This window comes from Fukomys damarensis, unplaced genomic scaffold (assembly GCF_012274545.1).
Source record: "Fukomys damarensis isolate Sample0158 unplaced genomic scaffold, DMR_v1.0_HiC HiC_scaffold_14, whole genome shotgun sequence".
NCBI classification, from domain to species: domain Eukaryota; kingdom Metazoa; phylum Chordata; class Mammalia; order Rodentia; family Bathyergidae; genus Fukomys; species Fukomys damarensis.
Genome location: NW_022900926.1, coordinates 69,622,161 through 69,649,559, shown reverse-complemented (window position 1 = coordinate 69,649,559; position 27,399 = coordinate 69,622,161). Strand labels below are relative to the sequence as shown.

Sequence of the window (27,399 nt, the reverse complement as noted above, 5' to 3'; positions counted from 1 at the left end):
CATGTAACACTGGGCCTCCAAGTTGGGTGTGGTACATCCCAAAAAAACTTTGTTTACAAAAATAGGCAGTCTGTTTTTATATGCATTCTTATGTTTTTATTTTAGGATAAATTCTGAAAATTAGTTTCGGAGATTGAGTCTGTCTTTATGTGTTTGCTTTCCATTACTATAACAAGTATATGAGATGATCAACTTACATAGAGAATGTTTGTTTTAGGTCACAGTTTTGGAAATTCCATTCTATTAATCTTTTGGGCCAGTGACAAAGCACCATATTATGATGGGGGAAGGGGTAGGATATGTACAAGGCAGAGCACATTCAGTGACCTAGATATAAAAAAGGAATAGGAGAGGGCTGGGGATTTAGCTCAGTGGTGCTGTTGCCTACCTCAAAAGTGCGAAGTCTGGAGTTTTATCCCCGGTACAAAAAAAAAACAAAAACAAAAAAAACCTCCGAACAAGAGAAATCCAGGTCCCACATTCCTTTTTAAAGGCATTCCACCCAATGACCTAAAACCTTACACTAGGCTTCACCTTTTAAAGGTTCTACCACCTTCATTAGAGCCAAGTTGGGGACCAAGCTGTCAACACATGAACTTTTGAGGGCTGTTGTAGACCCAATGAAGAGAGAGATTTTAACACTTGCTTTCTAACTGTTAACTACAAGGAATTTTATTTAGTTCTATTTGTGATTGTGTGGAAATGGAGAAAGAGTGACCTCAGAAAGAAGCAAAGAAAGAGTGGAGGGGAAAAGATTAAGTTAATGGTAATGTAAAATTTTAGGTATTCCAAGAAGAAAATAGAGAAAAATTCTATGAACACAAATATTTCTACTCAAAAACAGATTTTTTGTTTGTTTTTATTTTTGCTCTGTAGAGGTTTAAAATCTTTTATACACTGAGTTTGAGATTTGGGTATTGGAATTTAAAAATCACAAAATAAGAATTTCTTAATCTCCTAAGATACTCGTAAGCTAACATGATCTTGATTGTGGTCATGAATTAAGTTATTTATTTTCTTTCTTTTCTTTCTTTTCTTTCTTTCTTTCTTTCTTTCTTTCTTTCTTTCTTTCTTTGATGCTGGCACCACTGAGGTAAATCCCTGGCCCCCCCCCAATCAAGTTTGTTTTTAATTTTAATTTTATTAGTACAAGTTGTAATATGTGGAGCTCATATTTACCTTAGGAAATAGGTACTTCCTCTCCTACCAACTTCTCTCCTTCCATCTCCACATTTTCTTCCCTCATTTTATCATTATTGCTATTATTTTTAATTTATGTTTATAACATGTATTTATATTCATTGTGGGTATTTGGTGCATGTAGATGACACATTTTAAATCTTTTTATTTCTTCCCTCCACTTGTCCTCTATTCTTAGATATTTGCAAAAGATCAGTCTCCCTATTTTCTTCTGTCAGTTCTTTATTTTGCACTTTATTTGCACTTTGCCTTACTTAAATGAGTTTATATATATTTATATATATTTGTGCTTGCGAGGCAGTTTGCAGCACCACAGAGCTAAATCCCTGGACAGAGATATGATAATTATTCAAGCTTGTGTCTGATTTATTTCTGTTAACATTTTCCGAGTCTATCCAATTTCTCACAAATATCTTGAATTTATTCTTCTTTACAGCCAAGTAGTATTCTGTAATATATAGATACCACATTTTCTTTATCCATTTGTCTGTTGATGGACGTACAAGCTTTTCAGATTTAGCTATTATGAATTGTGCTGCTGAAAACATTGGTATACTTGAATCCCTATAATATATCTCTAGCTCTTTTAGGAAGATATCTAGAAAGGGAATAACTGGATGAAATGGAATTTCTAGTGTTAGGTTTTTGAAAAATCTCCATACTAATTTCTATAATGATTGTACTAGTTTACATTCCAATGAAGTTATTAAAAAAACAATATTTTCCTGATGATGATGAAGTCTAATCATTTAGAGCGTTGATTGGCATATTGCTATCCATGGGCCAAGTCCCTTCTGTTGCCTATTTTTGTAAATAGAAAAAAAAAAAAAGGATGTTCAGTTAAGTAGTATCTAGTATCTGGCTGCTTTTAGATTTTAAAAAGGGAGAGATACAACTTTGTATCAGAGCATTGCCTGTAGAGCCTAACATGTTTACTCTCTGCCACTCTGCAGAAAAAGTTGACAGACCTCTGAATTAGAAAACTAGTGCATTCAGTTGGTTTACTGAAATGAATCTACAAAAGTACAAATAATTTTATAACATGGGCAAACAAGATATTTAGATGTTCAAGTTAGGGACCAAAATTTAGGCACTTAAATTATAGGACGAAATGTTGAAAAATGACTTGAGGTGTTAGGATACAAAGGATTTAATGTTTAATATCATTCTGGGTTCCATGTAAGATGAGATTCAGAGAACCCACATAACTTGCTATTAAAGAAACCCGTACTTTCGTTATAGGTTTTGTATATCTATATCTAGGTAACTACACACAGTTTAGCCCTAATGTCTAAAGGAAAAATTAACAGATATACTGTGTCCAAATTTCAGAGGCGCATTTGTGAAATGACTTTGTTGCAGCTTCTGATTTAGTCAGTGTCAGTCAAATTGCAAAATTTTGAAACCACAGATGAACTTTATTCATATTGGACTTGCTGCCTAAATTCAATTTGATATGATAATAAAAGGGAACATTTTAGTGGAAGAAGAAGATGAGGCGATATTGGTTATAGGATACAAAGTTTGTTGCGTTGAATAAATTCTGACATCTCTTGTGTGGTGTAGTTCATAATATATGCTTGAAAAATTGCTGTATCTAGATCTGAAATGTATATGAGGTGATGGATGTTAATTATCCTGATTTAAACATCCCCTAATGTATAAGTATATTAGAATGTCATGTTGTACACTGTAAATATATATAATTTTTATTTGTCAGTTATACCTTAAGCTGCTGGATGGGGAGGAGAAAATAGGGACTTTTTATTACCTAGAAATAAGTAATATCATAAATTTATTAATAATTTACTGGAAGGTTTTTAAATACCTTAACTTTCAATAATTTTGTAAAAACAATATTGAAAGAACCCTGTATGTAGAATTCCTGGTGGTACAGTGGAAAACCCTCTAAAGTCATGCTTCTTAACTTGGCTGCTAACTATAAAAAGCTGGTTCCTATATCAATTCTAGATTTCTATGAGAAAAACTGATAATTTTAATCCTAAAGCCACTGATTTTAGGATGTTTTCTCATATTGAACCCAAACCTAACAGACTACTTCATTTCTAAGGGATATTTGACTATGTGACACCTCACATTTATATAAGGTTAAGTTGATAGAGGGAGATGAATGGAAATGCTCTGCCGCTTCTCAAGATAGAGCAGTGCTTTTCAGAACTACCAATTTTATAGCAATAAAAGACATACTGTTGCCAAAAAGAAATTGACTTTCGTATTCATTTTTACACATTTCTCTTTAACTGTTGAGTTTGTTTTTTGTAATTTTCTTTTCTATGTTACTTATATTAGAGCTATTAGTATTATGCCAAGAATTCATGTTATAGTTGCTTTTCAAGAAGTTATTTTTGAAGAAGGGGATGGTAAGGCATTTAGCCATCCATAGCTGGAGCGTAATCAGAAAAAGATATGTCTGTGTTAATGTAGTCACTACAGCTTTAAATGAGTTTCATTCAGGGAAAGAAAAGGGCAATAATCAGAAGACTTTCCATGATAGGTCTGTTAATTCTAATAGAGTCCTGTTGTCATGGATTTGTTTCTTTAGATACTTTGAAGGTTTTCACATCATTCCCTTTTCTTTCAGCAGTTACTCTATTTTGCTGAGTTTTCTTTCAATCATTTGATAAATATTTATTAAATATATCCAGTGTATTTTGCTGAGTCCTAGGGATATTCAAATGCATACAGTTTCAGTCTCTTTAAAGACTGCCATTAAATGGGAGAGTCAGTTAAGAAAACAGGCAATTATAAAATAAAAACAGTTAACACTAAGTTTTAAAAAAAAACCCATTAAACCAATGTTAAATAGAAAGAGCATTTGTTTTACATTTTGTTGATCTATTTCAAATCTTGATTCAATTACTTAAAAGCCATGTGACTTTAAGTTAACCTCAGTGACACTTGCATGGTTATTCTAAATTTTAGAAATAAATATGTGTAAAGCACTTAGCCTAGTGCCTGCTAAATAAGTAATTTCTTCCCTTTTCCAAAATCATATTTCCCCAAATTATTGTAGTTTCAAAGTTTATGAATAGAAAGATTTCTGGCTCCTAGTTCATAGGATATGTGAGAAGTCAGTATACAGTTATTTTTTAAGATAAACTTTCTGAACATGTTGCCACATATTAGAAACCAGTTTTATAATTATCATAAAATTTACCCAAAATTTCATTAAGATATTGACCGTAAAATTATTATCTGAGGAACTTATAAAATTGCTTATAAAATGTTCTGTTATACCAGTAATTTTGAAATCACTGATTTTGAATTTATCACTTTGAGGAAATACTTTTCTGTTTCCTCACCTCACTCCTTTTGTAGTTTAGCATATTAGTTGCTCTTAATCAAATTATGGTTTATATCCAGAAGGATGATGTTTATAACCTTTATGAGATGTTTAAAAAGCATTTAAGTAAATCATCAATAAGTGTAATAAATACATTTCCTTAAGACATATTGTAATTAGAATTTTCTCTGAAGAATTTTATTTATTTATTTATTTTTTAATTTTTATTTTTTGTGGTACTGGGGATCAAACTTGGGCCCTTGTGATTGCAAGGCAGGCAGCAGAACCACTGAGTCAAATTCCTGGCCCCTTCTCTGAAGAATTTTTAAATTGCAATATTTAGGAAATAATGCCATTTCATTAAAAAATGTAATAGCCAAAAACTGCTTTTAACTGAAAATAGTTTTTGTTCCTTTGCAGTTAAAGAGTGTAATTGCTTCTAAAAGTAGAAACCAAAATTTGTATAACATCTACATAATTTGTAATTCTTCACAAATGTGGCAGTTGGTATTTCAAATCAGAATATTGCAATTAAGTGGTTACAGACCTTATTCCATCTAATCTTTCCAGAGTTACTGTACTTTATATAATAAAGTAAGATTTATTCCAGATTTATTTGGTAATTCTGCTTGTAATTGTACCTTAAAAATGAAACAGGCTAATATTATTCCTCATGAGTATAAACCCAAAATATCAACAGAATATAGAACTATTTTCTATATATTTTATAGAGGTATCATTCTAAATCATAAATCAAAATAGTAATCAAACAAATAACTGCTTTCTCCTAAAAGAAAAAGCTCAGTGAACAGAATGAGGAAGAAGTCTTCAGATTGTACTGGTGGGAACAGCACAATGATAGTGGATGATAGCATGGGGAAAATGAATGTGTTGTCCCTATTGAATTGACAAATGACTTGTGCCCACAAGAGGAACTAGGGACAGTGCTCTGAGGACAGAAACCATTCTCATGCAACCCTGCCCAATTTAGGAGAGTAATGGTACATTTGCCTTTTGTTGCTGTTACTTAAGCTCATGAATATATTACTGTTTCTGTGGTGCTTCTTTTGTGGGTACTCTCTCATATTGTCTTCTTTATTCTGGCTGTGCCAGATTGTTTGTTGGCAAGTCATTACCCTTTACCTTTTCAGCACCTTGACTGACATACTGACATACTGATTTTTTTCAGAAGTATGAATGTTCGTCCCCCATTAGCCTCCCCATTGTGTCTCCCTTTGTCTGGCTCGAAGTCCTTTATAACAGTTGAACTATATGGGTTTTGTTTTAATTTGTTTTGTCTCTTATTTTTTTCTTATAGCAAAACTTTATTTTTACCTTCATCCCCACCTCCACATTCCCCACATTGGAACTCCTTTTACCCCTTTTCTTTATTTTGGAGAGCTATCTTTGTCTTAAGGAAATCTCTTGTTTTAAAACATTAATACCAAGAAAGACATTTATTGATTTATGTGGTACATTTTCAGTGAATTTTGTAAGCTTTATAATACTGTGCTTTGTGGTGGATTTATGGGGTAACTTAGTGAAATATATGAAATTAGTTGGATTGTAAGAGTAGTCAAATATATTTTCACCAAAACTACTACAGTCTTTAAATCATACTACAGTGCTTGCGTTCACAAAATGCTACCAAATGTGTTGTAAAAGATAGTTACTACAGGTGACTTTAGCTATGGGTCAGTTTTCTTCTACTTTTAGATAAGCTATGTCACTATTACAATATTTAAATGACTTGCATTTTGAGTTTTGTATTGTTAAAATGTGTCTCAAGTCTAAACTTTATAATATGTTACATTTTAGGTCAGAAGACATGTCTTCATCTACATGGCATCTTTCCTTACCTCTATGTGCCATATGATGGTTATGGACAGCAGCCAGAAAGTTATCTTTCTCAGATGGCATTCAGTATCGACAGAGCACTTAATGTGGCTTTAGGCAATCCATCTTCTACTGCTCAGCATGTGTTCAAAGTGTCATTAGTATCAGGAATGTAAGTATGTGATAATATCTTTTAAAATTTCTATTTGTAATTCATTTACTATTCTAATTAGAGGAAAATATTTGAAATATATTGTTTATATGTTTTTACCTTCATTTTAATGGAACTGTGGTGAATTTTTTGCCAGAACTTTTGAAAGTAAATTTTTATTACAATGAAAAATAAATGGTTCATAGTGATTTTTGTTTAAACCTTTTCTATTTCTCTACTTCCTAGAACTATAGAAATTCATGTTATTTATTCATATTTGAGTACTTCCTCTGTGCCAGGCACTATTATTCTAGATAGTTGTGTATTAGTGTTCCATTACTGTAACAAATGACCTGCGCTAATCAACTTACAAAGAGCAAAGATTTATTTTGGCTCATAATTTAGAAGTTCTAGTCCATGGTAAGTTGGCCTTATTGCTTTGGACCTGTGAGGAAACAGTGCATCATTGTGGGAACATATGGTAGAATAGAGCTACTCAGTTCATGGCAGGAAGCAATGAAAAAAAAAAGGAACTGACTGGGACTGTACAGTCCTCTTTGATATTATGCTCCTAATGAATTAAAGGCTTCCTACTGGGCTCTAACCTCTTAAAGGTTTTACCACCTCTCTGTAGTGCCATCCTAGGGACCAAGCCTGTAACACATGGACCTCTGGAAGATATTCAAGATCCAAACTTTAGCACTTGGGATGTATTCCTGAACAAAACAATGAATCAACGTTATATGCCCCATAGAGGTTAAATTCTACGAGTGGGACACAAAATAACCAATACATATAAAATAAATTCATTTGCTACAAGATATTGCTGCTGTAGAAGAGAATAAGATGCAGCAGTGGGATCATTAGTGTAGAATGGGGACGTGAACTGTGGCCATTTTAGGTAAACAGAAAAGGTCTCATTGACAAAATAAAGCAAAGATCTGAAGGAGGTAAATGAAATGAATAGGAACAGTATGGAAACCTTTATAATACTATGCTGTGTGGTGGTTTTATGGGGTAACTTAGTGAAGTACATGAAATTATGTGGATTGTAAGAGTAGTCAGATATATTTTCACCAAAACTACTACAGTACTTAAATCATACTACAGTGATTATGTTCACAAAACATAAGGTGCCTGGAATGGAAGGAGTAAAGGAAGAGTTGGATGAAAGGTTAGATGAGAGGATAGAGATCATTTGAGCCAATGGTTCTCAAAGTATGGTTTTCATTCTTTGGTTTCTAGTATCAACAACATTAGGTTTACTTGGTTTGACAGCTCTGGGAATGTAGCTTGAAGATTTCCAAATACAGGGTGTATAATTAAATAACAGTCCTTGTGAGTGCATGTTGAAATTCAGTCCATCACTCTGTGTGATCTGAAACTGCTTTCCACAGGCAACTCTTAAGCCATTGCCTAGTTATGGCAAGAATAGTCTGAAGACTGTTCTTGGGAAACTTGAGGGCTCTCCAATACCTTGTTATATACTTTAATTAGAATCTCATTGTAGAAGAACATACTTTATATATCTTCTCTCCATCTCTCCCTTCTTTACTTGGGATCTGAGTATTATCTGGGTCTAGTGGTTGTGTCTCTTGCTGTCTCCTGTCACATTTTCTCCTAATATATTTCTTGAACATTTGCCATTTATTTCTCAGAGGACCTGGACTTGCACACCTGGAAACTTTATAAAAATGTATTCTTTTGTCCTACTGGAGACCTACTGAATCAGAATCTCTGGTGATGAAGCCTAGAAATCTGTATCTTGGTAAACTTTTCTGACAATTATGATGTGTGCTGAAGTTGGAGCATCAGTGCAAAAATCTGTTCTGACAACTTTGGATTTTACTGAGTTGTTACATGATTTTGAGCAGTTAATGTCTGGCTTAAACTTACACTATAAATTAGATCCTTCTAAAATCATTTGAAATCCTTGAAAAGCTTAATATTGTTTATAGGATAACGTTCTAATAATAGCCTATGTTATCTGACTTCTACCTCTGTAACTGTTTATTTACTGTGTTCCATTCAGAAACACTAGTTTTCTTTCAGTTCTGATATACCAGCTTTTTTTCTACCTAAATTCTTTGTACACAGTTTTCCTTCTGTTTAATCTTTCCAATCTTTCAAATCCTTGATTTCTCCAGAAGAGTTTTTATTGACTACCTCACTTAAAATGGGATATTTTAAGTATTTTAAGTAAGGTATTAACATTTTTCTGTATCTTAGCTTTTTTGCCTCCCTTAGTACTTATATAGCTTGCAGTTGTTTTAATTTTGCTTATTTAATTTTTGTTTCTCTGACTGGCATGTAAGCTTTATGTGAAAAAGATCCTTGTTTACCTTGTTCACCATTACATCCTTACCACCTTTGTATGGTATTGGGCACTGTATTAGTCAGGGTTCTTCAGAGTGTTGGAGCAAAAAAGATGTAGATGGAGATATCTGAAAAAGGCTGTTTGGGGAATTGGCCTCACATGATTATGGGCTGCAAAGTCTCACAGCAGGCCATCTGCAAGCTGGAAATCCTGCTAGTAGTAAGGTTAATTCTAAGTCTGAACATTTCAGAACCAGAGAAGTTGATGGTGTAATTCTCCGTTTGAGGTTTAACTGGTTCACAACAGGGCCGTAATTCCTATTTCTTGCTGCTTAGGTAGGTGGCTTGTACTACTGGTGGTACATGCATGACTTTCCCATTAGGCAGCTTTTTATGCATTTTTTTAAAGTAGAAACACTGATAAAAGGGATTAGATCCATTTCACCAGTGGTATAGGCTGCATGATGGGACAGTCATGCATATACCACTGGTGGTTTAAGCTGGTGAGAATATGTTAAGACCTAAGAATCCGGGTATCTACTCATGTAAGTTTTCGAATCCAAACCTGGAAGGCCTGGAGCTCTGATATCCATAGCAGAGGAAAATGCCCCAGTTCTAGGAGAGAGGAAATCATCTTTTCTTTGCCTTTTTTTTTGTTCATCTAGCCAATTAAGTTAGATAGAGCTCACCTATATGGAGTGCAGATCTTTCTTGCCCAATCCATTGACTCCTACAACAGTCTCCCGTGGAAACATAGTCACAGATACACAGAAGTAATGCTGTCGGTATTCCTTAATCTAGTTAAGTTGGCTCCTTAAATTAACCATCATAGGCACGTAGTAGATAATGGATCAATAACTATGGTTGAATAAATGAATGAAATAAGGTTCACATTCATCCCATGACAGCAATAATTGTATTACAAATAATAAACTTTTTAAATTTTAAAGAAATTATTGAGAGCTTGCAAGAACTTTGCTGTGCATGTTCTCATTTCAAATTTGAGTCTTAGCCACCTAGTGAAATAGTCAGCTGTCTTTCTCTGTTTTTGGTGGATATTTGTTAAAGCCACTGCCGCATTTGTGAGTACTTGAGTTACAAATTTGAATACATGTAGGTAAAAATTCAGTTTGATTTGGTTGTCATTCTCTTTTTTCACTTAACTTTTCTTTTTGTTCTGTTTTTTTCTTTTCTAGTTTTTTTTTTCATTAAGTTTAGTACATTTAAAGCAAACAATACAGTTACATTTATCATTGGGATCTTTGTACCCTTACGTGATATATCTTGGTTCTTGTTTTTTTCCCATACCCCTGCCCTACCTTCACCCCCTTCACCCTTCCCTTTTTTTTTTCTTACCTTTCATTCTCCTTGGATTCCTTTTCTCTTTCACTATTTCCTATTTTTTCAGAGTTGACATGATTTCATCTAGCTGCCAAATTAAAATTTGTACCAGGCTTAACTCTATTCTTCCTAGACTGTCATTATTTTAAAGCACATTAGCAGATAGGACCAACACCTTGGGTTCATTTCTGGTATTCCTTGCCACTCAGCCACCAGGATTCTAGAGAATCTTCTATAGATTCTGAATCTATCTAAATTAATTACCTGAGATTTGTTTTCCTGTCGTCATTTTCCTTCCCATCGATATCCTTAAAAATTTACTCTATACAGATAACATTTTTTCAAACTCCTTTGTTTTATTTATTTATATATATTTCCCACAAAACAGCATTCCTAACAAGGAATTATGTTAACAAAATCAATTAAACCCAACAAGTAGGAGATTTCAGATAAAATTACACTGCCTTTCTTGGTCAGAAGAAGCAGCAAACAAAGTATAAAATTTCTAGACTATATTTTGGGGTGGTAGTATAAAAACAGAATCCCAAATTTGCACAAAATTTTAGAAGTTTAATTAAGACATATTCAGTTTTTGAAATTTTGAGATTGTAATTGAAAAACTTTTAAAACTTTTAATATTAACAACCAAAAAAAAAGAAAATGTGGGCCACACAAATGCACAGTTTTTTATTAAACCCTATTTATCAGCTAAAGATAACCCATGTTTATAGAAGAGTTACATTTTTATATATGAAAAACACAAGAAAAAGTTGCATTTTGTTAATGAGAGAGAATGAGACCATATTAAATGTACCCATCCTATCCAGACCATATTAAATGTTCCTCTGCATTCATTGTTTACCTTCTCTTTAGCCTTTCTTATCCTTGCCCTTTCCAGACTCTGGTCACCAGTGTTACATTCTCTACTTCATTGTGGTCAGTCTTTTAGCTTCTAAATGTAAGAACATGCAGTGTTTGTCTTTCTGTTCCTTGTTTATTTTACTTAACAAAATAGTCTCATGTTCCATCTGTATTGCTGCAAATGACAATTTCATTTGTTTTTGTGACTAATATTCCATTATGTATATATACTAAATTTTGTTAGCCATCCACCTATCCCTGAATAACTTGATTGATTCCCATATCTTGGCTATTGTGAGCAGTGCTGCAATAAACATGCAAGTGCAGATGTCTCTTTGATATATTGATTTCAGTTCCTTTGGATATATACCCATTAATGGTGTTGCTGACTCATATGATAGGTCTATTTCTAGTTTTTTGAAGAACCTCCATACTGATTTCTGTAATGACTATACTAATTTGCATTCCCAGCAAGTATATGGGAGTTCCTCTTTTCTCCATATCCTTGCCAGCATTTGTTATTTTTTTGTCATTTGATACTAGCTGTTTTAGTTGGAATGATGTTATATTTCATTGTGCTTTGATTTGCATTTCCCTGATGAATTGTGATATTGAATGTTTTTTCATATACTTGGTTATCTGTATAGTCTCTTGAGACATGTCTATTCAGATCATTTGCTTATTTTTAAATTAGATTGTCTGGATTGTTTTTGGTTTTGCTGCATTTGAGTTACATATATACTCTGGATATTAATTCCTTGTCAGATGAATAGTTTAGAATTATTTTTCCCACTGTGTAGGTTATCTAGTCACTCTATTGTTTGTTGTACATATACTTTTTAATTTGATGTGATTCTATTTACCAATATTTTATTTTATTGCCTGTGCTATTGGAATCTAAAAAAATCTTTGCCCAGACCAGTATCTTAATGTTTTTCTCCTGTATTTTCTTGTTTTTTAGTTTCAGGTTTCATATTTAAGATTTTGATCCATTTTAATTGATTTTTTATATGATGAGATAGGAGTCCAGTTTCTTTTGCATATAAATATCTCATTTTCCCAGCATCATTTATTAAAGAGATTTTCCTTTCTGCACTCTACATGCTTATTGTATTTGTCTGAAATAAGTTTTCTATCAATATGTGGGCTTGTTTCTGGGATCTCTGTTCTGTTTCTTTGGTTTGTGTTTGTCTGTTTGTGAGTATATATGTTATGTCAGTACCACACTGTTTCAGTTACTATAGCTTTCTTGAATTTTATTAAGAGTTTCAAATTTGATTCATGGTTTGTCTTCAAATTGGCAAATTAATGTTATAAAATAATAAGAATGATGAACAGTCAGCCTTTTATAAACAGATCTCACAACACCCTTAATTCCTGTTTCAGATCACTGTTTTCCTTTTGAACTCTCCCATTCTCAGTTATCATTTATTGGATGAGCAATGAGAAGGAAGTAGTAGAATATCAGATACTGAGGGAGAAGTTCCTCATAACATGGAAGAGAAGAATCCTGGTTTCACTAATCCTGCTGTATAGCCTTTCAAGTAGCTGGTATTGCAGATGTGAGCCACCATGCCTGTATTAGTTGTATGTTTTAAAGTAAGGTATTATTGCTTGTTTGTTTAGTTTTTCGGTACCAGGGATTGAACTCAGGACCTTAATGGCTTTCAAGGCAGGCGGCCACACCACCGAGCTAAATCCCCAGCCCTATAGTCAGGTGTTATGATGCTTCCAGCTTTGTTCTTTTGCTTTTGTGTAATCTAGTCTTTTGTAGTTCCCTGGAAATTTTAGGAGTGTGTTTTTTGTTTCTGTACAGAATGTATTTGGTATTTTGATAGGAATTGCTTTGAATGTATAGATCACTTTGGATAGTGTGGGCATTTTAGCATAGTTTTTCTGATCCATGGGGATGCTGTGTGTGTTTGTGTGTGTGTGTGTGTGTGTGTGTGTGTGTGTGTGTGTTTGTGTCTTCAATATTTTTCACCAGTGTTTTGTAATTTTCATTGTAGAGTTCACTCATTTTATTGATTAAATTTATTCCTAGCGTTTTAAATTTACTTATTTATTTGTAGCTATGGTATGATTGCCTTCATTTCTTTTTTTTTTGTCAGAATCTTTAGATTTTTTTATATACGTAAAGTCATGCCATCTGCAATTGCAAGTAATATGACTTCTCTTTTCCAATTTGAATTCCTTTATTTCTTTCACCTGTTTTGCCAATCTGGCTAACACTTAGTACATATTGTGGTGAAAGTGGACATCTTTTGTCTTGTTTAGAAAAGTGATTTTAGCTTTTCCCCATTTTAGAATGATGTAGCCCATGGGTTTGGCAGTACGGCACATAGCCCTTAATGTGTTGAAGTACATTCCTTCAGTGCTTAATTTTTTGAGTTTTGTCATAAAGGGATTTTTTTGTCAAATACTTTTTTTAATTTATTGAGATGCTCATAACGTTTTTATCTTTCATTCTTTTTGTGTGATGATTTGTTTTTGTATGTTGAACTATTTTTGTGTCAATGGAATGAATCCCACGTGATTATGGTGTATAATCTTTTTGATGTGCTGTTTGTATTTGATTTGCTATTATTTGTGGGGAAATTTTGCATGTTTAGAAGAGATATTGGTCTTAGCTTGTTATTGTTACATCCTTATCTAGTTTTAGTATTGGTAATTTGCTGGCCTTGGAAGATGAGTTTGAAAGGGTTGCCTCATTTCAATACTTGGGAATATTTTGAGAAGAATTGGCATTAATTCTTTTAAAATCCAGTCAAATTTAGCAGTGAAGCCATCTTATCTGGTCCTGATTTTTTTTTTCTCCCCTCTCTCTTTCTTTTTTGTCCTCCAACTTTTTTTATTACTGGTTCAGTTTTGTCAGTTGTTAGGGATATGTTCAGGTTTTCTCTGTCCTCATGGTTCAGTTTTGGTAGGTTATATGTGCAAAGAAACATATCCTTTTCTTCTAGTGTTTCCAATTTGTTGGCAAATATTTGTTCATAATGGTCCTTAATGAGCCTTTGTATCTCTGTGGTATCAATTGTAGTATCTCCTTTTTCATCTTTGATTTTATTTGGTGGTCCTTCTGCTTTTCTTGGTTAGTCTAGCCAGAGTGTTGATTTTGTTTTATCTTTTTAAACATCCAGTTCTTCATTTCATTGTTTTTTTTCTCTTTAAAAATTTTGTGTAGGTTTTACTTTGTTGTTGCTGTTGTTTTGAGGGGGTATTCTTTTTTTTTTTTTTACTTTAAAAAGTAATAAAAGTATATTTTTAAATTTAAAAAATAAAAGTAAGCAATTTACTAAAGTACTTGCCATCCCATTTCTGGACTCAATGAACAATTGTCAGTATGTGTAAATATAAGTTGTAGGATGAAAAAGGTATATAGATGGACTTCCAAGCATCCAGGACTGAGTGAAAATATTTTATTCTTACAGTTATTTTATAAAATTTATACTTGTCATTTTGTCTTTGCGGCTCCTGTTGTGCTTTCCATCCTCCCTGACTAGTGGCAACAATTTTACTCACTGGGTCTTACAGCATGTGACTTGTGAGGTGGGTGTTCTTGATACCTATTTCATTTATTTCTGCTGTGGTCTTTGTTATTACTTATTTTGGATTTGGTTTGTTCTTTTCTATGTCCTTCAGTTGCAGAAGTAGGTTGTTTCTTTTAAATGGTTTTTTAGTGAGGGTAATGTTTTTATTCCCTCTTAATACTGCTTTTGCTGTAGTCTATAGATTTTCATATGTTGCATTTTAATTTGTTTGAAGAAATTTTCAAATTCCTTTTTCATTGACCTGTTGGTTATTCAAGAGAATGTACTTTCATTTCCATAATTATGCAATTTCTATCTTCTGTATTAATTTCTAGTTTCATTCTATGTGATCAGAGAAAATAAATATTTCTTATGTCCACTTGTCTATATTATGGTTTAATTGTAATTTTTTTGTTGATTTTTTTTTTTAAACATGGGTGATCTGTGCAGTGATGGAAGTGAGGTATTGAAGTCTGTAATTATTAGAGCCTGTCTTTCCTTTTAGATTTACTATTGTTTGCTTGATATAATTGGTTGTTCCAGTGTTGAGTACATATATATTCAGAGCTGTTATTTCTTTTTGGTTTTCGGGAACAAGGTCTTGCTATTATTCAGGCTCTCCTTGAACTTATTATGTAGCCCAGGCTGGTCTTGAGCTGGTGGCGATTATCCTGCTTCAGCCTCCTGAGTGCTGGGATTACAGGCTTGTGCCACCTTGCCTAGTGAGAGCTGTTATTTCTGAATGGATCATTTTATCATTTTCTAGTGACCTTTTTTGTCTCTTTTTGCAGTTTTAAAAAATTATTTTATCTGATATATCTGCTCACTTTTACTTTTCATTTGAATGTTTTTTATTTCAGTCTTTGTGTCTTTACTGATGAAGGGAGTTTCTTCTAGGCAGTATATGATTGAGTCTAGTTTTTATTCACTTAGCCATTCTCTATCTTTAATTAATGAATATTATCTACATATATTCAAGGTAGTAATTAATAATTAAAGACATACTGTTTGTATTCTATAAAGTTTTCATCTTTTGCCTCTTTCTTCCTCTCTTGTTCTTTTTTTTGGTACCAGGGATTGAACTAGGGTCCTTGTGCTTGCAAGGCAGGCCACTGAACTGCTGAGCTAAATCCCCGGCCCTCCTGTCTTGTTCATTGTTGTTGTTTATTGCTTTTTGTTTTTCCGTTTTTATTCTCTTCTTTTTGGGGGTATTGCTCTACTGTTAACTTTTGTACTTTGTGTATTTTCATGATAGTAATTATCATGTCAGCATAGAGCTCCCTAAACATTTGTGGTGGTACCTATAGCAGTGGTGATGAGTTCTCTCAGATTTTACTTGTCTCCTTCATTTCTGAAAATAGCTTTGTTGGGTGTAGTTAGCAATTATTTTTTCAGGATTTTGAACATATCACCCCATTTTCTCTTGGCCTAAAAGGTTTCTGCTAAGAAGTCCACTCTAATTCTAATGAAAATTATTTTATATGTGGCTTTATACTATTTCTTAGCTATTTTTAGAATCTTATCTTTATCTCTGAGTTTTGACTATTGAATGGTAATTGCCTGAGAGTCATTTGAGCAAATCTGTTATAGGTCCTTTGTGCTTCTTAGATCTAGATATCCATATATTTTCTATAAATAGAAAGTTTTAAGCAGTTTGTTGACTGGGTTTTTCTGTGCATTTGTTCTTGTATTCTGCTTGTTAAATGTCCAAGACCCCAAGGGTTAGAGGAAGCGAGTGTAAAGAATATTTAAGATGAGTCACATACCTGTACCAAATACCCACAATAAATGTAATCATTATATGTTACAAACATGAACTAAAAATTTTAAAAAATAGTGTGAAAATGGGAAAAGGGAATCTAGAGATGAAGGGAGGGTGGTAGGTGGGATGGGGGGAGGGAAATGAAAAGAATCAAGATAATGTTAAGTAATGTCTAATACCTAAGATAAATATAAATTTATGTACTATAAACATGTGTTAATAAAATAAAATTTTAAAAATAGTTTGCTTCCTTTTACTGGTGTCCCACAAGTGTCAAAAGCTTCCATTAATTCTTTTCATTTATTTTTAAAAATGACTGGGTTATTTCAAAAGTCCCGTCTATAAGTTCAAAAACTCTTTATTGTACATGTTCAGTTCTTTTGAGGCTGTCAGGTATATTTTTATTTCATTTATTGAGCTTTTTAACTCCAATATTTATGATTACTTCTTATTTTTTTTTAAATGATTGATTGATTGGTACCTGGGATCAAATTTAGGACCTTGTGCTTGCAAAGCAGTTATGGTGCCACTAAAAATCCCAAGCCCTCTGATTACTTCTTTTTATGATCTCTTTTTGCTAAATTTTTCATATCATGCATTGTCTTCCTAATCTCATTTTATTGTCTGTATTCTCATATCTCATTCAAGGTTCCTTAAAATCATTTAAAAAAATTATTAGGCAATTTGTTCATTTCCTTTTCTTTGTAGTCTGTTGTAAAACAATTACTGTGTTCTTTGGAAGTGTCATGTTAACTTGTTTTTTCATGCTTCCGTATATTAGTATTTGTATATTAGACAGTTGCCTATTCAAATTTATCTAGTAACTTTTACGAAAAAGACTTTCTGTTGCTGATGTGTCCTAGAGTTTTAGTTGAATATGTTGTGTTGGTTTAGTTGTAAGCAGGCACTTCAGTATAGTGTCTGTGTAGCTTCTTTAACTCAGTGGCCTAGGCTGCAGGCTTTGCTCAATTGCACTGCTAGCTGAGGGGCAGCTCCCAGGGGGTGTGCAGTTTGCTGGTAGTAGCTTTGGGGATGGTGTGCCTCTGTTTCTGTGGGTCATGTAAGGTCAGGGCTACCCTGGTAGTTGGTAGTTGGGTGTGGCACAGAGTACCTAGTAGTGGGGAGGAATGTTTATTAGTGTCTAAGGCAGAACCTTTTAGAGCTTTGGTGAACCTTTTAGAAGTTTCAATGATAGATAGCCCTCTCCAACATGCCTGCCATACAGTGGTGACTACTGGTCCTAAGAACAGTATAGGAGCCAGGCTGCACCAGTGGGTCCAGACAGTATTCCTTTCAATGCCAAAAGGCTACAGTGCTGATTTTATAGGGCTTCTAGAGATTAAACTGCTCAGGGAGGTCTCCCCAGCTGTTTGCTAAGTAGGAGGGCTGTGAGTATGGCTGAGCATCTGTTTCTCAAGCACTTTATAAGCCAAGCTTCTGAGAACAGGCTGTTTAAGTACTACTTTGGGGTACAGAGGATCACCCAGGCCACTTGGGTGCTTATAGGGACTATAGTAGGCCAAACAACTCAGGAAACACTACTTCACTACTTCTAGGACATTATTGGATAGGTGGGCAAGAGCACCTTTTTAATAGTCATGATTGAGATTGAGGCAAAAATAATTTGCTGTTTTTCAAAGTGGTATTTTATAGAAGCCTTTTTTTTTTTTTTTTTCTCCTGGTACCAGGGATCGAACTCAGGTCCTTGCGCTTGCAAGGTAGGCAGCGGAACCACTGAGCCAAATCCCCGGCCTCTCAAAGTGGTATTTTAAAATAGTTAGTATTTCATACTCTAATGTCTGGTAGGTTTAATAGAAAGTTTTCATATTTTTTTATTGATGTTTTTGAATATTACTAAATATAAATAAGACTGAATTACACCACCTGAATTAGGGACATAAATTGTATTTATCTCTGAATGATGGAAATAATTTAAAGTATCTTTTTCTTATATTTCAGGCCCTTTTATGGTTATCATGAGAAGGAAAGACACTTTATGAAGATATATCTTTACAATCCTGCAATGGTGAAAAGGTACAAAGTTAAATGAAAGCAAAATACGAATAAGTATCACATAAAATTTTAATAAAAAGTTAGAAAAGTTTGTATAGTTTGTACCATTATTAAAGAGAAGATCATAAAATGTACACTTAAGAGTGGTATATAGAGAGGCCCATGGATTAGACTCTACCAAGGACAGTTTAAAGGTGGGACCTTTGTTTGTGGCCCATTTCTTATCTTAGATGTAGAGAGCTTAAAGAAGTAGGTAAGGAAAGATTGTTTCCTCATATGTTAGTGCCCTGCTGGCCAGACCCAGAGGTTCACTACTAAAGACAAACTTGCTTTTTAATTTAGAAACAAGGAGAAATTTGTGAAAGTAAGACTAGAAAATGAAGTCTCTCTGTTAGTCCTGTTTACTGATTTCTGTTGAAATGTATTAGAATTGTATATCCTGGATTTTTTTTTTGTTGTTGGCTTCCATTGCTTTTTCTTCTCTTAGTCTTTTTGCCTCTAGCTTATTGTGTCAGTCATCCTAAAGCCTAGATTATTGAGAACATGAACTACCTACTGCCAGTAGTTAGTAGGTTCTGAATGTTAACCACTTGGTAAGACAAGAAATGAATGTTTCTCTAGAATGAGTTAGGGAACTATGACAGACACAGCTACCAAGCACATAAGATTTATTCTGGATTGAACCAGTTGAATACAGTATTTTGACTTTTAGCCCTAATCCCAGCAGTTATTCTCTTCTCCCATAACCAGTGATAATTAGTTCCCCTATAGACTCTCCTGGACCTTACCAAAATAGTTTCTGTTACATGAAGTACCAAAGTAATTATTATACCAGTTTCTCTCTAGTCACTTTCTCATATATCTATGGAGTAAACAGCAATCTGTGTGAATTCTTACCATCTCACACACTCTGTGGTAAGAAAGTGAATGTCATTCATTTCTCTCTTTCTTATCCATAAATTATGCTAGAGCAGGAATAAGGCATGTTATGTAAGTTCTTTATAAATAAGCTATAAATTAAAATCTACTTAAAGTATAAATATCCATTTTTTCTCCTTGAAACTGTAACAGTTAATACTCAACTATTCCAAATAATTTTGCTTAAATTATGTAATCAGCTTATCCAGTGCCTATCTGGAAACTCTTACCTTATTAGTTTTTGATTCACTTATTCATTTATTTTTACAAATATTTATAGAGTACCTACATTATTTGATGTACTGTGGATGTTGCTGGGTAAGCAGTGATGAACAGAGTTTGCATAGTTCCTGCCTTCAGAGAACTTGCTCTCAGCTGACCTAGACTTTTGATAGTTGAGAACAGGAAGGGCACATATATGGATTTCATTATTCTTTCAGATTCACAAAAGTTTTCACTGTATGTGGTGATAGACTAAGATAAAAGGCTTGGAGGAATGCTAAGAATTGTTTTTTTCAGGAGATCCTCTGCCAGTAGGTACTGAATAACAAATAAGAGAAACAAAATAAAGAAATCAAATATACAACCAAAAATTGTGATACATAACAATGAAGGAACAATGATGATATAGAACAGTGATGTTCTAAAAGAAAATACTTTCTCCTTTTTTAATAATTCATTATAGTATTTAACTATAGTATAGTGTTAAGAGTCTAGACTAAATTTAGTTGCCTGCATTCAAAATTTGGATCTGCTACATTACTAGCTAGGTAACTTTAGGCAAGATGTTTAGTATCTCTGCCTTAGGTTTCTCATCTTTAAGTGGGGTTGATACTAGTGTACATTTTTCTAATGATTGATAGTGTTGATACCTGTAAATCACTCAGCGTCATATAATTTTAGCTTTAGTATGCATGTGAAGTGTTATTAGTGCAACCTGTGGACCCCGTCACTCTTACTTTCTCTAGAAACAGTCACTTCCAAGAATTCAATGTTTGTCCTGTTGTTATACATACAGGTATACATACTCACTTATGTAATATGTACATATCTTCTTTTAAAAATTTCCAGATATAGTTGATATATTAGAATTCCCAAGAATACAGATTTTTTTCACTATTTCCTGCTGAATCCTCAGCACCTACAATGCTATCTTTCACTTAGTAATTAGTAGATTGTTGAGTGAACACCATAGGTATCATTTTGGGAACTAGCTTCTTGATTCCTTGATTCCTCAGTGTCCCCTTGGTATCTGAGAGGAACTGATTCCAGGACCCCAGCACCTATTGCTATAATTCAGTTTTAGAATAAATACTCTTATGCCTCTGGTAAGATCCTTTCTGAGAGGGTGTCTGTCTGTTCGCTTGTTCTCCCTCTCCCCCTCCCCACTTTCTTTTCTTTTTTCTTTCCTCTTGCTTTCACTCTGTTTGAGTGTCAACATCTTTGACCCCATTACTACTGCCCCATTTTGTACAGCTCCTGTTTCCTTTCCATCTTCTATTCTATATCTGTTTAACTCTTTTGTCTGCCAGGTGAAGCCATCAATTCTGTGTCCATTTACTTTTTTCACCACTAAGCCATAGTTTCTGATTACTACAAGAGAAAAAAATAATCATAAATTGATATTACTACAAATTTATGGTTTTCAACTTTACCTGGATCATTATCCTTCTACTTTTTTCTTGTTACTATCTCCTTACCATTCTCTACCCTGTTTACTTAAACATTAAGCTTCTCATAAGCCCATCATTTTAGAACAGTGGTTCTGAAAATATTAAGATTCCTGAAACCCTTTTAGAGGATCTGTCTGGTCAAAATTATGTTGATAAAATAGTAAGATGTGATTTGCCCATTTTTCATTGTGTTCACTGATAGTGGGTAAAACTGCTGACATGTTGGCTATAATTAGGGTAATGGCATTAAAGTAGTAATCATATTTTTCTTCCACTAAGCACAGGTTAAAAAAAAAGAATCTTAGGGCCAGGGATTTAACTTAGTGGTTCCGCCACCTGCGTTGCAAGTGCATGACCCGAGTTTGATTTCCATTACCAAAAAAGAAAAAAAAGAAACAAACAAAAAACAAAACAATTTTCCATGAGAATATCATAAAAAACAGAAGTTTTTAATTTTATTGGATCTTGATACTGGGATATACATCTTTGTAATATTTATGTGACAAAATGAAAGCAAGCATAAAACATATCTGTATACTAAAGTGCTATGATTATCTGAAGGAAAAAGTACTTATAATTAGTTTAGTACTAGCCTTTTTTTAAAAAAAATGGATCTCTATTTTACTTGAAAGAACAACTAATAAAGTTTTAGTGATTTGCATATTTGACAGATTGCCTCTCAAAAATGAATAAAGTTGACCTGTCAATTCAAGGAAAACAACTTGAGGTATTTGTTGCCAATGATAAAAACTGAATTTTCAAGCTAGGCATGATGGTACACACCTGAGGCAGGAAGTTTGCAGTCAGCTGGGGCTACGTAGTGAGTTGAAGGCTACACTGAACTCATCCTGTCTCAAATAAAGAAAAAAAATGTTTAGTGAAGATTTAAAAGATCTATATAACTTAGTATATCTCTGTTTTGCAGTGACCTGTATATGGTGTTAGAAAATCATGCCTTGGTTAAAATAAAAGTATTCAATATGTAAGATAGACCCCTAAATTCTTGATGTAATGGAATATGAAATTTCATTGATTTGGTTTCAGATTTCATGTTATAGTTAACGTTTAAGAAACTTAGTTACGGTCCAGGGATTTAGCTCAGTGGTTCCACCACCTGCCTCGCAACCGCAAGGTCCTGAGTTCGAAATCCAGCATCCCCCTCAAGAGAAACTGAGTTTCTATGTAGTAGCAAAGAAGAATATTCACAGTTATCTGAAAAGGCTATGATACTAGTCTTCGTTTTTCCATCTACATTTTTATGTGAAGGTGGATTTTCTTGATATTTCAATCAAAACAATATATTGGCAACATATTGAGCAGAAACAGATCTGAGAACCCAGCTATCTTCTGTTAAAAGATTTGTATATTTATAAAACAATGCCTCTTTTCTCACTAAATTGTTTTTGTTTTGGAAAATATTTCTATTTTTCATAAAAATTTTATTTATGGTAACAGTGTATTTTTAAATTAGTGAGTTTCTTTAAATTTCTAATATGGTAAATATCAGTAGTCGTAAATCACATAAACAATAATTCTTGGGTGTTCACTGTAATTCTTCAAGAATGAAAGAGTCCTTCAACCATAAGTAATTTGAAACCAACTGGAATAAAGCCCTTTTAATTTCCTTTCAAAACCCTTAAATTCTTTTTGTATGTATTTTCTTTCTTGTCTGTTCAGTGAAAGAGATTACACCACCCCACCTATGTCGCTCAAGATCACTCATTTTTGATCTTTGCAAGACCCTTTTGCATCAGTTATCCCCATTTGTCTTTCTAATGCCATTTAAATTTTTAACAAGCTTGCTGATTTTACATACGCATTTATACTTATAGCCTTTCCTGAAGGACTTAACTATAATTTGTGCATCTAACTTCTTATCTCTCATTTGCCCTTTAATTTATACTAACATGGTTTGTACCCCAACCATTCTAATGAAATAGCTTGTACTAATGCCCTCTGTATTGCTAAAGAAAAAAACTTTTTTTTTTTTACTTTATGGTAATATTGAGGCCCCACATAAACCCAGTGTTCACTTTTCTGATACAAATTTCCTTCATACATATTTCTGCTATTTTGTTGATCCCTCTTTTAATATCTGTGGTTGTTCTTAAGTTTCTGTCTTAAATGCTCATGTTTTCCTTCTGTTCTTTCTCCTTTCTCTGGAGAAGCCTTTTCTGCTCCCATAATTCATTTTTGTTTTCTTAATCTTTATGCATTTGACTTCTGGTACGTATCAGTAGCCTGAATTTTCCTCCAAAGCTCCTGATTGATATATCAAACCATCTACTAGATATATAAATAGCACTGTGTTAAGAGTGAGGACTCACAGATTAAAGAACATGTGATTTGAACTTTAGCTCTTCCAGTGTTTGTGTGATTTTCGCTAATTGTGAAAATCTAATATTTAATTTTTGTAAAATGGGTAATAGCTCCATGGGCTTGTGGTGAGGATTATTTGAGAGTAAGCATTTAAAGTACTTGCAGAGAAGCCAGTATATCGTGCTCAAAAAGAGAAAAAAAGTTAATAAAATTGTTCTTAGCCTAATCTTCATCGTCATTTATTTCCAGTATTATCAAACCATTCTACTGGAATACTGCACTGTATCTAAATATTAGTATGTCTAAAGCTGAATTTATCCTTATTTCCCCTCACAAAAAGAAAAAACAAAAGCAAACCTATTTTTCTTCTGTTCCTTCTTATTTCAATAAACAGTGCCATCAACCACCTACTTAAGGAAGAAATCTAAGCATTATCCTCCCGTTTTACCTCACTCACATCATTTACCATTCCACATCTAGGTAGTCCTAAATCGATAGTTTATGTGATCCTTGTTCCAGCTACCATCATCTTAATTTTTCCCTAATAGCCTCTTCAGTTGTTTCCCCTTAGACTTTTGTATTCTGTAGCTAATGAGGTAATTTAACTTTCCTGTTATTAATTTCTCAATCAAATTCCATTGTTAATGTCTTAATAGGTTCTGCATGATTTAACTTCTGTTTCTTCTGTATCCTCTCTTTTCACTCTAGCCTTTAGCATTAAGTTATAGTCTTTGTGGTTTTGGTTCCTAAATATGCCATATATTCTAGTGATCCTTGACATGTACTATTTCATTTACATGAAATATGCTTCTCATCTTCAGAGAAAGAGATGAACCTCCAGTTCATCCTGTAGTAGACTTCCCACAAGTATATCTTGCCTAAATTGCCTCTGTATCCATGATATGTATCTCTTCTACATTTAATATTTCCTCTTTGTAATATACTATTTCTTTGTTGCTTATATTTCCCATCTAGAAGGAAAAAACTCAGGAAAGAAAAATACTGAAATAGTAACACCTCTGAGTAATAGTTCTTCTTTTTTGAATTTTTATGTAGTCTTTGCAAAATTATTTCCATATGTTATAAATGGTTTTAAGATTTTTTGACAGTTTGATTTTTAAACTTCTAATTTCTAATAAAACACAAATTTCCAACAAAGTTAAAATGAAGATTTTATGTGCTAATAGGTGTTTTACTTGTGTATTTGTATATATGCTGCCGAAGCGAACACATTACTTGTGTATTTGTATCATTGTTTCACTTAACTTTTTAGAGAACATATATAACCTTTTTTTCCCCCTAATTTAGGATATGTGAACTTTTGCAAAGTGGAGCCATAATGAATAAATTTTACCAGCCTCATGAAGCACATATTCCCTACCTCCTACAGCTCTTCATTGATTACAATCTTTATGGAATGAATTTAATAAATCTGGCTGCTGTCAAGTTCCGAAAAGCAAGAAGGAAAAGTAAGGTTAATTTTCAAGTTCAAGTAAAGCTTTGACTCACATATTATATAATCAATGATTTATGAAATAATATATATTTAGATGATAAATCCTAAATAAAGAATATAATAAATAATTGTAGATAAAGAAAATGAAATATGCAAAATAGGATTCGAGATTATAAGGAAAAGTATCTCTAAAGAAAATTTTTTATAATAGGTTTACTGAAATATTCTCCACATGCAGATAGGATAATTTGAAAGTTTTCGGTATATTCAAGTTGTTCAGCTATTGTTGTACATAAAGAACATTTTCGTCACCTCTGAGAGAAACCTGTAATAATCATCTGCAAGTTTTTCATGCCTACGACTCCAAAACAACTACTAGTGTACTTTTTATCTCTATATATTTACCCATTCTATGCATTTCATATAAATGGAATGATATGAGACCACACGGTATTTAAATGTAACACAGTTTTCTTAAAGTTTGTGCATGTAACAGCACATATTAATATTTTATTCCTTTTTACAACTCAGTAGTAGTATAATATACTATAGTATATGGATGTCCTGTATTTTGTTATTTCATCAGTTGATGAACAGTTTGGTTTGTTTCCACTTTTTTTACTATTGTGAACAATGCTGTTAAGAACATTGGTGTGCAGGTTTTGGTGTAGCCATAAATTTTCATTTCTCTTAGGCATATAGCTAGGAGTAGAAATTCTGGGTCAAATGAACTAGCATCCTTTTATTCTCACTGGATTCCTTTTCTTCTTTTAAAACAAAATAAAATCAGCATTTTTCTTTCAACCCTAATATTCTAACTGCTGTATTATCTTTCCCCTCACTGCCAAACTTCTTGAACCTAAGATTAGCATTTTTTGTCTCTTAGTTTACCAGCTATTTTATTTTGGTGTAATTCTTAGCAATAAAGAAGTACAAACCAAAAGAAGGAATAGAATACTGAAAGTAGCCTTTGCCTAGAGGACATTTACTAATCCTAGATCATTTAGAACTTTATTTGGGATAAGCTTGTTGGATATGAGATGTGGAAACCAAAACCCAGTCCTGCCTGGCAGGTGGGAACACTTCTGAGAGTAAGATAGGGATAGAGCTTCTGGTGGATATGTCCTTCAGTTGAGCCCAGGCTAGGAAATGAAACACATTTGAAACAATTCAGCCCTATTTGAATCTCCTGGGACTATGAGAAATTCTCAGATCTAGAATTTTATCTATGGTGGTGATGGTCTGCTAATACGCTCATGTCTGGCAGAAGAAGGAAATGTATCTTCTCTAGAGGAAATTTTCTTAATTAAAAGTCTCAACATTCCTCAGTATAATATTGCAAGTATAATATGTTCAGTAACCAATTTTGAAAATATCACTAATACAAAAAAATTAGCCTCCACAAGTAAAACCTAACAAATCCACATTGACTTGCAAAGAATTTAGACTGTAATTATTGGATGCAGTTTAAAAAACTATTAATTCAAATCTTTATCAAGTGAAATGCTATTTGCAGAGTTCTAATGTACAATGGTTATAATTACTGATAGTTTCATTTGTTTTGCCTTTGCAATATGCTAGTAGTATCCTTAAGTGGAACAGTTTAGATGCAGTAAAACTTCTTTTACAAATAAAACATTTGGTAGTAACATATATTAAATATTACATTTTTAAATATTCGAAGATTGAAGCATTAGAGCCAGCATCTGACTGCTCTTTAAAGTAGACCCAAGTAATTCATTTGTTCATAATTAACTCTTCTGAATGATAATAATCTCAAATTTAGATGACAGTTTGTTTTTCTCATCTCAGTGTTTTAGAATAGTGCACGATTCTCTTAATAAGGCATAAAGGAGAATGATATAGGTTTGGCTGTTGGGTAGCTCCCTTGTTCTCAGTAGAAAAAGAGACAAAAAGGAAGATGGATGGAAAGACAAAAGTGATAACTGTCTGCTGCCTTTCTTCCTTACAAGGGATTGTAACCCCTTAGTTTCTACCCCTTCATCCTCAATCTTTGTGAGAACCATGCTTTATATCCAGGACATAATTTTTGAAAGTGTAGAGATTTTAAGAGTAAAAGTTGAGACCCATTATCCAATTTCAGCATTTACTATTAAGCTACCACAATACAGGCAGCAAAGATTGTATAGTTGGAACCAAGTAGAGCCCAGACACAGACTCATATTTGAGGAGGCTCAATTTCTGCTCACATATTCAGTCTAACTTTGACAGAGGTGCCATAATAATTCAGTGTAAGAACAACAGTCTTTCAACAAATAGTGCTGGAATAACTGGATTTCCATATTCTGGAAAATAAAAATTAAAGAACCCAGACATATGCCTCATACATGTTAAAAAAACATTAACTGAAAATACTTTGTAGACTTAAATGTAAAAATGTAACTTGCAAAACCTTTAGAAGAAAAGGAAATCTGCCTAACCAGGAAAGGACAAATTGATAATTTGATAAATAGATAAATCTTTTGCTCTGAAAAAACTGTTATAGAGTGAAAAACATCACAGAAAATATTTGTAAATTATGTATTTAATAAATAATTGAATCAAATAAGCTTAAGTATGGTGCCACATGCCTCTCATCCCAGCTACTCTGGAGATTGAGGCAGGAGGATTGCAAGTTTGAGCCCAGCCAGGGAAACTTAATGAGGCCCTGTCTTTAAAAAAAAAAAAAAAAAACAAAAAAAAAGGGAGAGAGGGAAAA

The 27,399-nt window shown here is 33.2% G+C and overlaps 1 protein-coding gene across 3 annotated transcripts in view; it reads left to right on the top strand.

Annotated features, from left to right (window-relative positions):
- Window positions 1-6,324: 6,324 nt before the first annotated feature.
- Window positions 6,325-27,399, top strand: part of Rev3l (REV3 like, DNA directed polymerase zeta catalytic subunit) — a 122,613-nt gene continuing 101,538 nt past the window's right edge. For 2 of the 3 annotated variants that reach the window (XM_010630829.3, XM_010630830.3), the window contains exons 1-3: window positions 6,325-6,512; window positions 18,261-18,335; window positions 24,533-24,693. In XM_010630829.3, the coding sequence (XP_010629131.1) occupies window positions 6,418-6,512; window positions 18,261-18,335; window positions 24,533-24,693 (331 nt within the window). In that variant the 5' untranslated portion in view covers window positions 6,325-6,417. The remainder of the gene's footprint in view (window positions 6,513-18,260; window positions 18,336-24,532; window positions 24,694-27,399) is intronic. The other variant, XM_019208449.2, reaches the window with a different exon arrangement.